Source organism: Psittacula echo (genome assembly GCF_963264785.1).
Source record: "Psittacula echo genome assembly, chromosome: 2".
Classification (NCBI taxonomy): Eukaryota; Metazoa; Chordata; class Aves; order Psittaciformes; family Psittacidae; genus Psittacula; species Psittacula echo.
This window is the reverse complement of record NC_137737.1, coordinates 130,977,577-130,991,359: the sequence shown is the minus strand read 5'-3', so window position 1 is coordinate 130,991,359 and position 13,783 is coordinate 130,977,577. Positions and strand designations below refer to the sequence as shown.

Below are 13,783 nucleotides of genomic sequence, written 5' to 3'. Positions count from 1 at the left end.
GCATGCAACATATTTTGACTGTGTCAGGTGACACAGTCCTTCATGCAAGTTAGATAAGTTTGGTGGTCATTTTTAGCACCATTGTGAGCTGCATGCAGGAACTCCTCCCGGATGCAATCCAATCATATGTTTAGCTTACAGTTCTTTGATTATATGATTATTACTACTGGAACATACAAAGATATTCATCTCTGCTTGTAATTTGTTGTGAATAGTGGATCAAACTTATTTTTTTCTATTATTGGACAAATAAGAATCCACACAATTATTACACAATCACAAAATATTATTGCATTGGAAAGCAGTGTAATAAAATCAGCTCTCTGTTTTGAAGTGCTGCCATTCACCTCTTTCTTGCTTTTGAAGTCTAGTGAGAAAACACTTTGAGGTGCAGTTACGCAGTTACACAGTTACATATTTTTCTTCAGATTTATCAGAACTTCCTTTCTCTCTTTAATGCTTACTCTGGCATTGTGCAGGCTACAGGCATTTTCACATTCCTTTAGGTAAGGTGGGCGCAAGAGTTGTTTCTGAAACTAAGCATGTAGTCGGACTGTCTCCATTACAATATTTATAGTTTTTGCCTGTAAGAGGTCATTTTTTTCCTCCAGTGTTAATGTAAAACTGAAGATCTTTTAATGTCAAGGAAGATGTTTCTTCATGTTCACCTGGTAACTATCCAAGAACATGAAATCTTGAGCACACATACTAATCAATTAGTCTCTCCTCCTTGTAAGAAAGGAATTGGTTAAAATGATTCTGCAAGGTTGTTTTTTTTTGTTGGGTTTTTTTTTTTTTATAAAGAGACAGAATATGGTTCTGAGGTCAATGGCATGCAGAATTCCTCCTTGTCCTTGTCTGTACAGTGTTTGTGCCTTGACAGAGTAGAAATATTCCCTTTTTTGTCTATTACAGTGGGTGTTCAGCATTGTGACTCTAATCAAATCTCTAGAGTCTGAGTGTAAAATAGTTTATGCATTTTCTGTTTATAGTTTGTCTAATGAAACAGTCCTTATCTTTGAGTAAGTACTTTAGCAGCTCCAGACTGAGTGTTTTAGTTACCTTGTCAGCATTGCCTTTTATCTGCCTAGTCTAAGCAAATAGTTAATGTTTTCAGTAGTTAAAATTCCTGTGTAGCAACTTTTGTCCATTGCTCTCATCCATCTATGCACCTCTGGGTGTGGCTTCACCTTTTCTGTATTCTCCCACTAAGTAGCTAAAGACAGCAGTATTATCTCTGTAAAGATACAGGGATCTGACTTGGGGAATACTAACTAGGAGCTATAGCTGCAGGGGCAATGCCTGGTGAGGAGATGGTCAGTGACAGGGTAGATGGTAACAGAACTCAGACTCTGAAGCAAGCACAGTTTGCTCAAGTATAAGAATAGCAGCCTGTCTGAAATACCTGTCCTTTAGCATCAGTGAGACAACAGGAGCCTGGAAGATGCCTCTATACCTTTTGGATGCAGAGCTCAGCTGCTCACTCAGCAGGGTTCTGCTGGTTTCTTCCTTAAGGCTACGGTCTTTCCCTACTAGTATTAGACTATTGCATTTGACAAGGGAAGACTCATAGCTCTCTTCTGGGTTCAGGAACTTAATACCTCAAAAGAAGAGTGTCCTAATTACACAAGTTAGTGGCTAGGTGAGTGATGAGTACTTTCTATAAGAAACTGGGCAACTGGAAGATGATGTAACAGCCAGAGGAGTCCACACTGTTGGTGTGCCTCTTTGGGAGAATCATGGGAATGGAAATTCAAGGTATTGTTATAATTCAGGAGCAGCTGGGTCTAAAAACAAGATCAAAAAGTGGGAAGAACTAGTGCTGTTCAAGATCTTAGTTGCACTTAAACAGGGAATTTAAAACCTCTGTTTCTTGCTTTCATGAGGGCCAAGTTCGTCTGGGATGCAACCAGTGAATTCAGGTCCCAGGGTTATGTGACTACTCAAGTGGTGTCTACTTTTTTAAGACTGCACAAGTCTGAACTTTCTGAAGCTTTAGAGGCCCAAGTTCTTCCCTGGAAATGAGAACTCATGGGCCTGATGTTTAATTAAATAAATACTGGATATGCAGATGTGTTTTTATTCTTAATCTCATGCAGCTTCTTCATCATGGCTTTGCTTTTCTTGTATTGTTTTAGCTTAGGGACTTCTCAGCTGTCATGGCATGATTTCTTCTGTGTTGGACTATTTACACATGTTCCATGTAGCAAACATCACATGCAGGTTTTCATTCTTGCACTGCAAAGTGATTTTGGAGGGACTTGCAAAAGGGAGTAAGGCAGCTAGCAGAAATGTGAACTTGGAAAGTACTGAAATAGAGGGAGATAGGACCGGTAATGTGAAGTCAGTGCATTATTGCTTCTCTTTTGTGTTTGTTTTCTCCACTTTTTGTTATGCTGAAATGAACCCTGTTCCTTCTTAGGTTTCTCCTAATACTTTATTCTCCTTTTATACGAGTATCTTGAACTTTTGATGAGATCCTTGTGTAGGCAACCTTGTTTTGCACAGTATTATGTGCAAAACGGCAGTAATACCAAGACGTAGCTCTCTGAAAACTTCCTTGGCAATCATGATTTTGCACTTGGCTCCTCTTGTGCTGCATCCCTGTTATGGGGCAGAAGTTCACCTTTGCCCTGTTCTGAGATTGCAGAATAATTTTCTTTGCTTGCTTTGGAAATCTGATATGATCATGGATTCCTAAACATCACCATGTATCAGCATATCAGCTACTAACAAAAGCAAATAACTAGTGCTTGTGCACTCTTAAGCCCATGTTTTCCAGGCAGGGACTCTGGCATACCTCCCTATACCTTTCCAAAATATGAGGCAATGTAGTGGCTATAAAAAAATAATCATGTAAAGGGTAAGAAAGCTTTTAATGCAATAAAAAATACATGGAAGGCTGGAGAACAATTTACAGTGCCTTTTTTTTTTTTTTAAGCTAGAGGTTTGCTTATGAGTATTGTGAAAAGGGTTCTCTTTTCATACCACCCAACTTGATGGCCTAGTTGAGTGAGTGCTCTGATGTGGCATTTTCATTTGCACTACTTGAAGAACAAGTGATTTGATGTTAAAAAAAACATCAACTGCATGTATCTGATTTAGTTCTCTTGCAAACCAGATTGTTCTGTGATAAAACTATATACTATCTTATGGTGACATTTTACAAAATGGATGCTGAGTATATGTAAGTGTATTGTACGGCAGCAAGTAAATCCTTCATGAATCTAAGATAGTATATATAGATAATATAATAGTTCTTGCATTAAACGATCTCTCTGAGATTAAACTAAATTTCTCTAGATGCCTGTTAAAAAGATCTGCAATACACCATATGTTGTTGCTTTTCAGTGTAACAGATTACAGATTGTGAATATATATGGGGAAAGGAGGTAGTTTTCACCCTCTTCAGCCTTAAACTACTTGCAGGGTGGGGGAAAGTTGCTGAGCACGACTGGGCAAAGAGAACTATTTTAGTATCAGCCTAGTTCTATACTAAAACTTGGCAAGACCAGATCTTGTAGCAATCTACATCACAGTGAGGAATATAAATTACGCTCCAGAAGACAATCAGCTTGTATATGCTCTGGAAAAGCTTGTGGAAGCCAAATCATCCATGAAGATGAAACACAGCAGCTGAGGGAAGGGATGAGATGTGTGTGGCATGGATTACTGACATGTGTCAGGACAGCACCTAGCCCTTGCATACCTGATTCTCAGTATGCTTAACATACAAACCAACCTTCAGTTGTGCATCTGCCTTAAGGGATCCCAGCCTTAAGGTAACTTTTTACGTGTGGTGTATTTTTCTATTGCTGTATTCTACTGATGAGCCTCCCAAATGAATCTCTTAAAACTAGTGTTCTGCAGTGAGCACAGAACCTTTTTGCATCTGTGAATGTATCTTCCGTTATGCTGAAATACTAATTGGAGTTTTGGAAATGCATCAAATATGAGAGCTCCTCCCACCCTTTCCTTCCCCCAGCAATTGTCTGGACAGTATTCTCTTGAAAGGCATCAGAAAACCCAGTCAAAATTTAACATTTCAAATATACTTATGAAAAACTATGATCATAATTTTTCCTAACTTTTCTAACTTAATATTGTGGTATTTGGCAAGAAACACTGAAGTTAATATAAGACTAATATGTATCAAGAGTAAACTGAGATTTTGTAGAATACGGAACTAAAATAGATGGTCTTGAAGGTATTTCGGAGCTCCTTGATCTACATCCAGTCACCTTCTAGGTGTAGGTACGTGTTGTCAGTAAGCAAAGAGTAACTGTAGTGGCAACACTGGCAGGTTACAGAAATCCTCCATGAATATCAGAACAGGGTTGAGACTAGGACTTTTTCCTGCCCTCAACATAAACCTGACCTTGACTATAGATTGATGTGACTGTTCTCGCTAGGAAATTTGTATTGGTGAGTATGGAAATCTTACACTGAACTGAAACTGAAGACTTCTGAATGTAGGAATAATTCTTTCCATAGGAAGATTAGTTGATTGATAAGACTCTTGCGTGTTCACTTTGTACCTGATATTGTCACAACCGTAAATGCAGCATGACTCTCATTGCTTGAGAAACTCGAGTAGCCACACCGTAGCAGCTATGCAGAATATGTACTAGCAAGCATGGCACTTGAATCTTTCTAAAAAGGAAAAAAGTTGTTGCAGCTTTTGCTCTGATGTACTTGTGTGTGTGCATGGCTAAGCAATTTGTAAAAGCAAAACCAAGCAGTTGGTACATAAGACTGGCTATTTACCAAAGATAGTATCCAGAAGTCAGCTCTCTAAACCAATTGCTTCTCAGTCTATCACTTAAACTAACTTCTTGCTTTCTTTTTTCTTAATGCTGGCATTTAGTATACGCTCCATACAACATTCAATTAGCATGCCTATTATGAGGTAATGTATGCATAATGCAACTGTTGGGTTTGTTTATGTTCATTTATGGAATCAAGTCAAACTGCACTTAAGTCAACTCACATAGATTTAAAACAAAATCAAAAAAGCCACCCAACTTTGTACTGGATTGGAATGTAACATAAAATCTGGTTTTATTTCTGCTTATTGGTGGTAGTGATCACACATCTGGGATGTGACCAAGTATACTTTGCTGATGTTTAGGGAACTATGTCAACTTTTCCCTGCCCGATAGAAATGTACTGCTACTAAATGACTCCACGTTTAAAAGGCAGTAGCTTCTCACATGGGTTAGAACAATGAAAGTGAGTAAAAAGTACTGTGGTTTCACCACAAGGCTCTTGCTGACTTGGAGTGCTGGCCTTTTCTCTCCCCTTGCTTGGCACTGTGTCCTTCCATCTCCTAGGAGAGTTTGGTTTGATATATATATTGGTGCCACTGTGTGCTTTCTCAAATGAAAGTGCTGCTAAGTGTGGGTGACTTACACAAATACCAGGCTAAGGGGGAAGGGAAGTTTAAGACCTCTTTTGAAAAAAGAAAAGAAAAAACAAAAAAAACAAAAAAAACAAAAAAACAAAAAAAAAAAAAAAAAAAAAAAAAACAAAACAAAAAAAAAAAGCAAACAAACAAAAAAAACACACACACACAAAAAACCAAAACAGAACACCAAAACCCAAAAAAAACCCTCCTGTTTTTTGTCTTTAATAATTATTTTTAGTCTCCTGTGAATCCTTGGGCCTGGTCTGCTGAAGGCAGGCATTTTCCATTCTGCATAAATGCAGGAAAGGTGTCCAGGCTGTTGCACAGATTTGCAAATGGCAGTGCTAGCTAGTCGGAGCGTTAAGCACTCTTCTGACCCTAATAAATAATACATTGAATTACCTAAGGATATTCAATGCTGAGTGCTGCTTTTCATATACAGAATTTACCATTTGTAATCACAGCTGTCTCCAGTACTTCAAAGGCAAGGGGGATTCTCCCCTAAATTTAACATGTTAGCAGAAAATGCCCCTATTAACCATATTTCATTAATTGAACACATGTCCTATTAAATTAAACTAGTTTTCCTATAACAAGTGGAAAAATTCTGGCAAGCTTTCTTTAGGAGTAACATACTAGTCTAACTAGAAGTGATGACTAAGCTGTTCTGAAACCATTTAAGCCAGAAACATGTTTGAAATCACTGGGAATAATAAGCTAAACCTAAAATACTTGCTAGTTCTCCCTTCCGTGGTATGATGAAATATCCTATCGCTGAGCGTGGCAGTGCTCAGTTGCAGGAGATACAAATGAGCTACATCTTGAGTGCATTTGAAATTCAGTTATGTAATATTTGGGAAATCTAGATAGAAACTATTTTTAGGCTACCCTTAAACCAAGGAAAGAGCCCTAAACAAACCAAACTTATGTTGACAATAGGAAAAGCAATTGTCTGCTTGTTTTGTGATATTTATAGACTAATCCAGATATGGTTGTAATTCTGTGGTTCCTTTTTCTTTTATTATTATTTTCCTAGAAATTCTCCTACTTTCAAATCCTTTGAAGAAAAGGTTGAAAACTTGAAGGTAAATATAATTAAAACTCCTTGGTAATTGTGGACCTGTGGATGTGGAGAAAAAACAGAAGTGGACTCAGGGCAACCTGTGTTTTAGTTACTGGTAAAGTGTTGAAGGTGCTTAGATGACATCCTTTTAAGTGCTGTGGAAGTGGTTTATCTGCTTAATGATCTGAGGATAAAAAATGGGCTTCCTGCACCTCTTTCAGGAGGATGCCTGTAACTAGGGGGACTAACAGCTACCTAACCTGCGCAAACAGCTAGGACAACATATGTAGTGTTATGTATCCAAAATGGTCTAGCCTTTTATTTCCATACCTTCTTAAGGACTAATATCCTACACAAGAGAACAGCTTGGAATGTTTCTCGTATTTCTGGCATAAAATAAACAAGGCCTTTGTACCTTAATTTAGAATTTACTCACAAAAGCTTCAAGTGCCAGAAACAACCATTATTAACTTCTCGAGATTAAAAAAACTCACTAATACATGTAACTGGACCCAGACTTGACTGTTCTCATGGGCACACTGGGCTGGATGAGAAGCATGCAAGTGATAGCATGGGGAACTAGATGTTCCCTTGCAAACTAATGGACGTTAACACTCCTGCCATTCCCACAGGGATATAATGTAGAGGGAAAAGGAAAACACATTACCTGGAGAAAGTAAAATAGTTGCTGTGTTTCACTAAAGATCTTGGGAATTGCTGTTGAGAATGAAAATTTTTCAGTGTTCTTTTTTGAGGTTCAGTGTTCTTTTTTAAGCAATACAGAAGTGAGTTTTAATTCTGAACCTGTCAAAGCCTAAATGGCTTGAAAGGCTGCAAACCCATATCCATTTTTAACTGAGGGCATGTCAACCTTCAGACTCCTTGGAATGAGGGCTGCTGCTTCATGCTGCATGCATCAAGAAGGCAGAGGGAGACTGCTATGTTAGTCTGCTGCTGGTGGTTGCTTTCCACATGATACTCAAATACTTGTCTTCAGAGTATTGTGGAGGTAGCTCCATCCTGGAAAAGCTGCTCTGCTGAAAAGTTATTAAACTTTCTCCTGCAGAGGTACTGGTTTACACAGTTCAACATGTTTGGCATGTCAAGTAACTGCAGTTTTATGTTGAGGCGCTCTCTGTGTTCTAGTCTAAAGTTGGAGGAAGACAACCTGCCGGGGGAGACTTTGGAGAAGTTCTCAACTCTGCTGCCAATGCCAGTGCCACAGAAACGATCGCAGAACAAACACAGGAGGAGACCCACTGAGATTCCTGCTGCTGTCCTGCTACCCACTGCCAGATGCTGCAAGCAAAAACTAAGCACACGTGTAACATTCTTTGCGCTTTTCCCACCAGATGTGCTTTTATTTAGCATGTAGCTGTTTTACCAGGTTAACTGATACCAAGCTTTTTTGTGGGTTCAAAATATTTTTGAAACTAAAATACACTGTTTGGGGTTTTGTGTGGGAAGGGGAATTTTTATGCCTTTCAAGCGTTTAAAGGACTTACCTGTAATTTGAAGGCAACCTTTAAAATATAGCAATGAAAAAACCCTCTTTGGAGAAGTTAATTATATTATATTGTACATATACTGTGGATACATAATTCCTTTTGAATCTGTAACTACTGCTCAACTTAATCATTATGAATCTGCTGCTGTTGCCAAACTGAAGCTTATGATCACTTCAGTTAAGTGTTGCCTGCAGAGGACATCAGACCAAAGGAATCGCGCCCAACTACAGACAGGACTTCTTCAGGCTTTAAGTAAGTTACTTGTAGCAGGATTACACCTGGGTAGGAAGGAACTGTTTTTCAAGCGTCTTTCTCGTACAACAGTTGCAGACAGGTTAATACATAACATCTAGAACTTACCCATTTGTCTGTGGATTATCCACCTAGGAAGGAAGCTCCTGACCATCACAGATGGAAGCAATATGCCTAGCAGTGCTGGTTTGGTTCAGTTACAGTAACATTTGCAGTTTTGTTTTTTGTACATGATGCTAATGTGGCAGGATACACTGCTGAACTTCTGATCAGTTGTGAATAAATTCATCTTAATTCACACATGGTGGCATCACAGTTAGACTAACAAAGCATGGACTGTAAGAATAAGCCTGAGAATGACATTGGTTCTTTTCTAGGCAGCAAGAGAGCTGCTCTCAAATGCTGATGTGGTGTTCCTCGTAGGCTGACCATTGGAAACATCTGCTAGACTGTCTTACTCTTTTTACATGTTAAAAGCCCCGTTCCTGTTTAAGACTCCAGCAATCTGTCACAGCACAGTGTAGCTCTCCTACACGATCTGTTCTCTTACAAGTTGCTTTAGCTGATGTACTCTTCAAGTCTCATGTATGTTGTATGTTTCTGGCACATGGAGTTGGTATGGTTAGAACTGGAAACAAGTTTTGAAAACAGTTGTGTGAAATTCATGAAACTTCAACCTGCCACAAATGCTTGGAGGAAAAAAAAGTTGGCTCCTGACAGCCTTGTGTGTCAGATGTAGTAAATATGCTTAATTACATGTGAGAAGCTTAATAAAAACATGTATGTGAGGAATGTATTGTCCTGTGAATATGGAGGATAATTGACTATTTTATTTCTACTTCAAACAGTGCTTTTAAGTTTGGTTTCAAAGTATCTCTGATATATACTCAGATGGGGGATCGACACAGAGGAGCTTGGGTGTTCCTAGAGCCTAAGCCTAGGTTGACTTCCAGTGACTTACATAAACTACTGTGATTACATTCAGAAGTTTAGAAGAGGGGTCGAGCCTCTGGCAGCTGAGACTGGAGAACTGAGGCCACAGCAGGAGTGGAGCTATTTCTCTCAACTGTCAGTACCAAGTACAGCAGGTCCTTCCGGAACGTGATCCTTCTTGGATGGGTTCTTTTCCATTTATTTAACTGATGAACAAACACCTAGTCCAGAGCTGGGTCATTGGCTGCATCACTGCGTCTGCACCCTGTTACACTCAGACTTGCACTACACCCTCGCGTGCCAACACCCTTAGGGTGGCTGTTGCCACTGAAGTTTTTATTTCGAGCGGTCTGCGCTAATGTCGCCGTCCCCAGCCCCGTCCCGCCGGAATGGCTCCTCCAGCCAAGACGCAGCTGTCGGCTTCGTTCTCCTCCCCTTGCCAGGCGCTGGCCGCCTGGCTGGGCACACGACGGCTTTTCCTGCGCTGTCCCGTGGCCAGCCGGGTCTCGTGCCGCAGCAGGAGCACCACGGGGGCCGGGACCGCCCGTCTCCTGCCCGCAGCCGCGGAGCCCAGCCCGGCCTCCCTCAGAGACGATGCCGTCTACCCTGCTCCGCCTCAGCCGAGCCTGATGCGCCTGCGCCCGCCGCGCGCCTGGGCGTAGCGCAGGGTCAGAGTTCACGCTCCGCCTTGCACGCGGGCAGTCATGGCGGCGCCGAGCTGGGCCCTGTCAGCTGTCCGGGTAGCGCTCCGGCCGTGGTGGCTGTGGGCGGTGAGGCGCTGCAGCGGTGTCCCGCCGGCGGCAGCCGTGGGTGCTTCCGCTCTTCCGCAGCAGACGGCAGGGCGGCCGAGCACAGATACCGCGGCCCGCGGCCCCCGGCAGGTGAGGGCGCGGTGGGGAGACCGGGTAGGGCAGGGCAGTGTCCGGGGCGGTTCCGGCCCCGCTGTGCCGGTGGGGCCGCCGCACCAGCGCCTCCCCGCGGACCTGCTGCCGCCTTCCTCTGCTCTTCGGCTGGTGCAGGCAGCGTGTGTCCCCGCTGCTTCGCTTTAGCCTTCCTGAAACGCTGGCCGCGTGCACAGCCCTTTGCCCGCCACCTTGCTTCGTGTCGCGTGTGCGTATCGCCTGCCCGGAGAAGTTGTATTTGTTCCATCTCTGGCAATGTTCAAGGCCAGGCTGGATGGGGCTTTGAGCAGCTTGGTCTAGTGGAAGGTGACCCTGCCCATGGGAGGTGGGGTTGGAATTGGGTGAGCTTTGAGGTCGCTTCTAACCCAAACCATTCTGTGCTTCTCACCTCTTCATCTTTCGTAATGACTGGCCTACAGAAATACTGACAGTTTTCAGGTGGTTTTATTTTTAACCTACTCCTACAAAACTCTAATATAGAAAGTGTACAAGTAGTTTTGGGTGTGTAGAATGCACAGTACAACTGTCTGGGCAAAACTGTATTCTGCCTTTTACAGGCAGGCAGGGAAGATGTGGAAAATCTTTAGCTAAAAGTATTTTAGCAGGTCAAATCAAAGACCTGTCAGGCCAGTACTTTAGAGATTTGTAGTGGAAATATGAAGGCTGGTGTGAATGAAACACCTGTGGAAATGCAGGTGTATGAAGGCATCAAAAGAAATAACAGGACAGGGGTAGAAAGAACATATGTTAATGTGGAAAAATGCAGTTTTCCGGGAAGCTGTTTTTTTAAGTGAAATTGCTGTTGTCAAGGCCTGCATTCTGATAATCTGCAGCACAGATGATCACCAAGAGCAGACCCTGCTTCTGAACCACAACAGGGGGGCAATAGGCTTGTGTTGTATTTCACGTGCCATTTGCTTTCCTGTTACTCCATCATGAAAACAAACATGGAGAGTTGAACAGTGAGCAGCAATCTGCTATTTATTGAGGCTGCACTTAGAGATTCTGGAGCAAAGGGACACCCAGTAAACAACTGTTGATCCTGAAGGGTGTGAAAGATTTGTCCAAATCCAAGTTCATCATTGCCAAACAGGAAGAATCTCGCTGGTGTGTTGAGGCCTTGATAGCTGCCATCCTTTGTCCTTGATGTTGTACGTAAGTGCTCTTGTCCTAGAACACTTCGGTTATGTTCTGTGGGTATGCCAATGTGAGTGTATGGACCTCAGGAAAGAATGATTGTCAGTGGTAAAGTGAACATGCAGGTTTTGTGAACCATTGCTTTCTCTGGCTGTTGTGCTGATTTTTGTCATGCTGGTTTTCCTCACAGTGTCTGTTGTGACAGTGGCTGTAGCTGACATCTAGGGAAGCAGAAAAAAGCACTGTGTGTGTTTGTACTGGTGTATCTCTTCCAGGCTCAAAAATCTGTACCTCTGTTTTCCATTGAATATCTGCACTAGCAAGGCTGGCTATGCAAAGAGCAAACATCTGCCTAACCCAGGGTGCTGGCTAAGGTGGTGCCCAAGGGTGATGTCCATGGTAGGGTTGAGGAAGGGATTCACTTGTTTTAGCTGTAGAAGATGCTGAATGCTACTTCAATTATTTGAGAGGTTGATTTTTTTCTCTTTTTCTTTCCATTGAAGTAAGAAGCCAGAAACTTTATCTTTTCTATCAATAAATAGTCATCAAGACTTTAAACTGAGATGTTACGTAGTATCCACATCATTTCCAAGTGGAATTACATACACAAGTATAAACAATGCAATACAGAAATCAAACTGGAAGTGTAAAGTGAAGAGCTGGCCTACAACTCTGGATTTCTCCACGCTGTTGAGTTACTCTCTCGAAAAGAGGAAGAGCAGTAGCTTGCTTTGCAATGTCATGGTGATGTTAAAAGCATAACAGTGAGATGAAGTAAGATTACCATGAGTCTACTTTCACGCTGTTCTTAGCCCAGTCAGGAAGGACTTTGGTGAACCCATGTGTGATTGAGTATTCACTGATTGCTCTTTTGAGAGTGTGCAGAAGAGGGAAATGAAAATGCTCTGGCTTGTAGAGTAATCTCTTAGTTCTGTGTAGTTTCCTTGAAATCACCTTTTCACCATTTTTAACTGATTTTAAAATGCTAGGAATTATGTTACTTGGTAAATAGATTTTCCACAGCAACCCTGATGCTAATGTGGGATTACCCAATATAAAGCTGGGTAATACTTACGGGAGGATGTACTAGATGCTGCTGGAAAAACTGAAAGCATTAGACCTTGCAAGAAAATCCCTCTAAGGGGAGCAACTCAGGAGCTTGCCTCAGGAGAGGGTGCGGTGGCTCCAGCTGCAGTCCCTTCCTGGGGTGCCATATATCTGCAGGATCTACTCTTCCAAGCAGGTGGAATGTGGTCTTGCTCATCTCTTGCCTGAGCTGCATCCAGAGGAAATTTTCTGCTCCTTATCTGGTGGCAAAGAAAGAGGTACAAAGTGCTACCTGGCTTTTGGTTTACTTGTACCTGTAAAAGCACAGAGATGTTATTTGGGTGCTTAGTGTTTGTGTTGCTTTTGACTTTGCTTCATAGGTACCTTATAGTGCTCTCTGCCATGTTGGTAATTTCTTAGGGTTTTGTTCTTTTGTTACTGTTTTGCAAATAGGGAAGCTTACGGAACACTTAAATAGTGCTTAGAATTGTTAAAAAGTTAGCAGCTTTATAAGCAAAATATTCTGCTAAATCCACATGATATTTAACTTTGTCTACAATAGGCAGCTTCTTACTACCTTTTTTTTTTTGTCTGTGTTTTTATAATGTCTTAAGTTTTGCATTCTAAGCTGAGCAGAAAAATGACGTTTAAAGTTCTTTTCGTCTCTGTATAATTGCTTAAACCTTTCAGAAGGACAGGAAATACTTTAGGCATTACCTTTATTTGCAGACTGAAGCTGCCTGCTGAGCAAAATGGGAAAACTTGCTTTTTAGGATGGACCTAATGATTCTGGTTGATATGGGTAGAGAAATGATTGTTGAACTACATTCATAGGTAGGTTACCAATATTTGAAGAAAATGTAAGAATGAAGCAACTAATTAAGAATAAATGGCATATTTTTGTGCACTATGAACTAAATAGTCTTAAAGTGTTTTAAAAAATAAGTGGTAAATTTGTCAAATGTATTTTTAGGTAGAAATGGGTTATCGCTATGCTAGCTTTATTGCTGATCTGTAATATGTATCATGGTGTGATAAAACTTCTCTTCTGGTAACTTTTTACTTTATAGTAACAGGGACAAGCCATCAAGTGAGTGCTGGAGCTCAGTGAAATGGGGGAAACGTTAACTTTGTTGAGAAGCAGAGATCTCCAGCCCACAGAGGTGCCGCGCTTGGGTTTGGGTGCACTTCCGCGCCTGACACAGCAGAGGGCATTGCTTGTTTCTAGATGTCGCAGGAAAAGTAGCACGTTTGAGGAATTTCACATTTAGTTCCTTGGACGCTGTCTTTTAAGGGAAAGCATTCATTAAGAAGTGTAACTGACTTTGTCCAAAGTTCAGCCGGAAGGCGCTGGGTTGGTATCAGTACATCGTAGGAAGTAATTTCTGAAAGAGATTAGAAATTATTCTTCCAGAAATAGGTTCCAGCTATAGGTTCTTTCTTGAAAGGATTCTCGGGGATTCAGAAGTTTCAGGAGTGTGTTGATGTATTCAAATTTCGTGTCAGTATTTAAATAAATAAAATATCAGTATCA

General features: G+C 41.4%; 1 protein-coding gene across 2 annotated transcripts in view; it reads left to right on the top strand.

Moving 5' to 3' along the window:
• LOC308217297 (tumor protein D52-like) overlaps positions 1-13,783 on the top strand; it is a gene marked incomplete at its 5' end in the record, with an annotated part of 42,812 nt that overhangs the window by 10,331 nt on the left and 18,698 nt on the right. Inside the window, 4 exons of one of the 2 annotated variants that reach the window (XM_080610287.1) lie at positions 480-506; positions 4,868-4,909; positions 6,444-6,492; positions 7,617-8,667. In XM_080610287.1, the coding sequence (XP_080466413.1) occupies positions 480-506; positions 4,868-4,909; positions 6,444-6,492; positions 7,617-7,733 (235 nt within the window). In that variant the 3' untranslated portion in view covers positions 7,734-8,667. Of the gene's footprint in view, positions 1-479; positions 507-4,867; positions 4,910-6,443; positions 6,493-7,616 lie in introns of those variants that run through there. The other variant, XM_080610288.1, reaches the window with a different exon arrangement.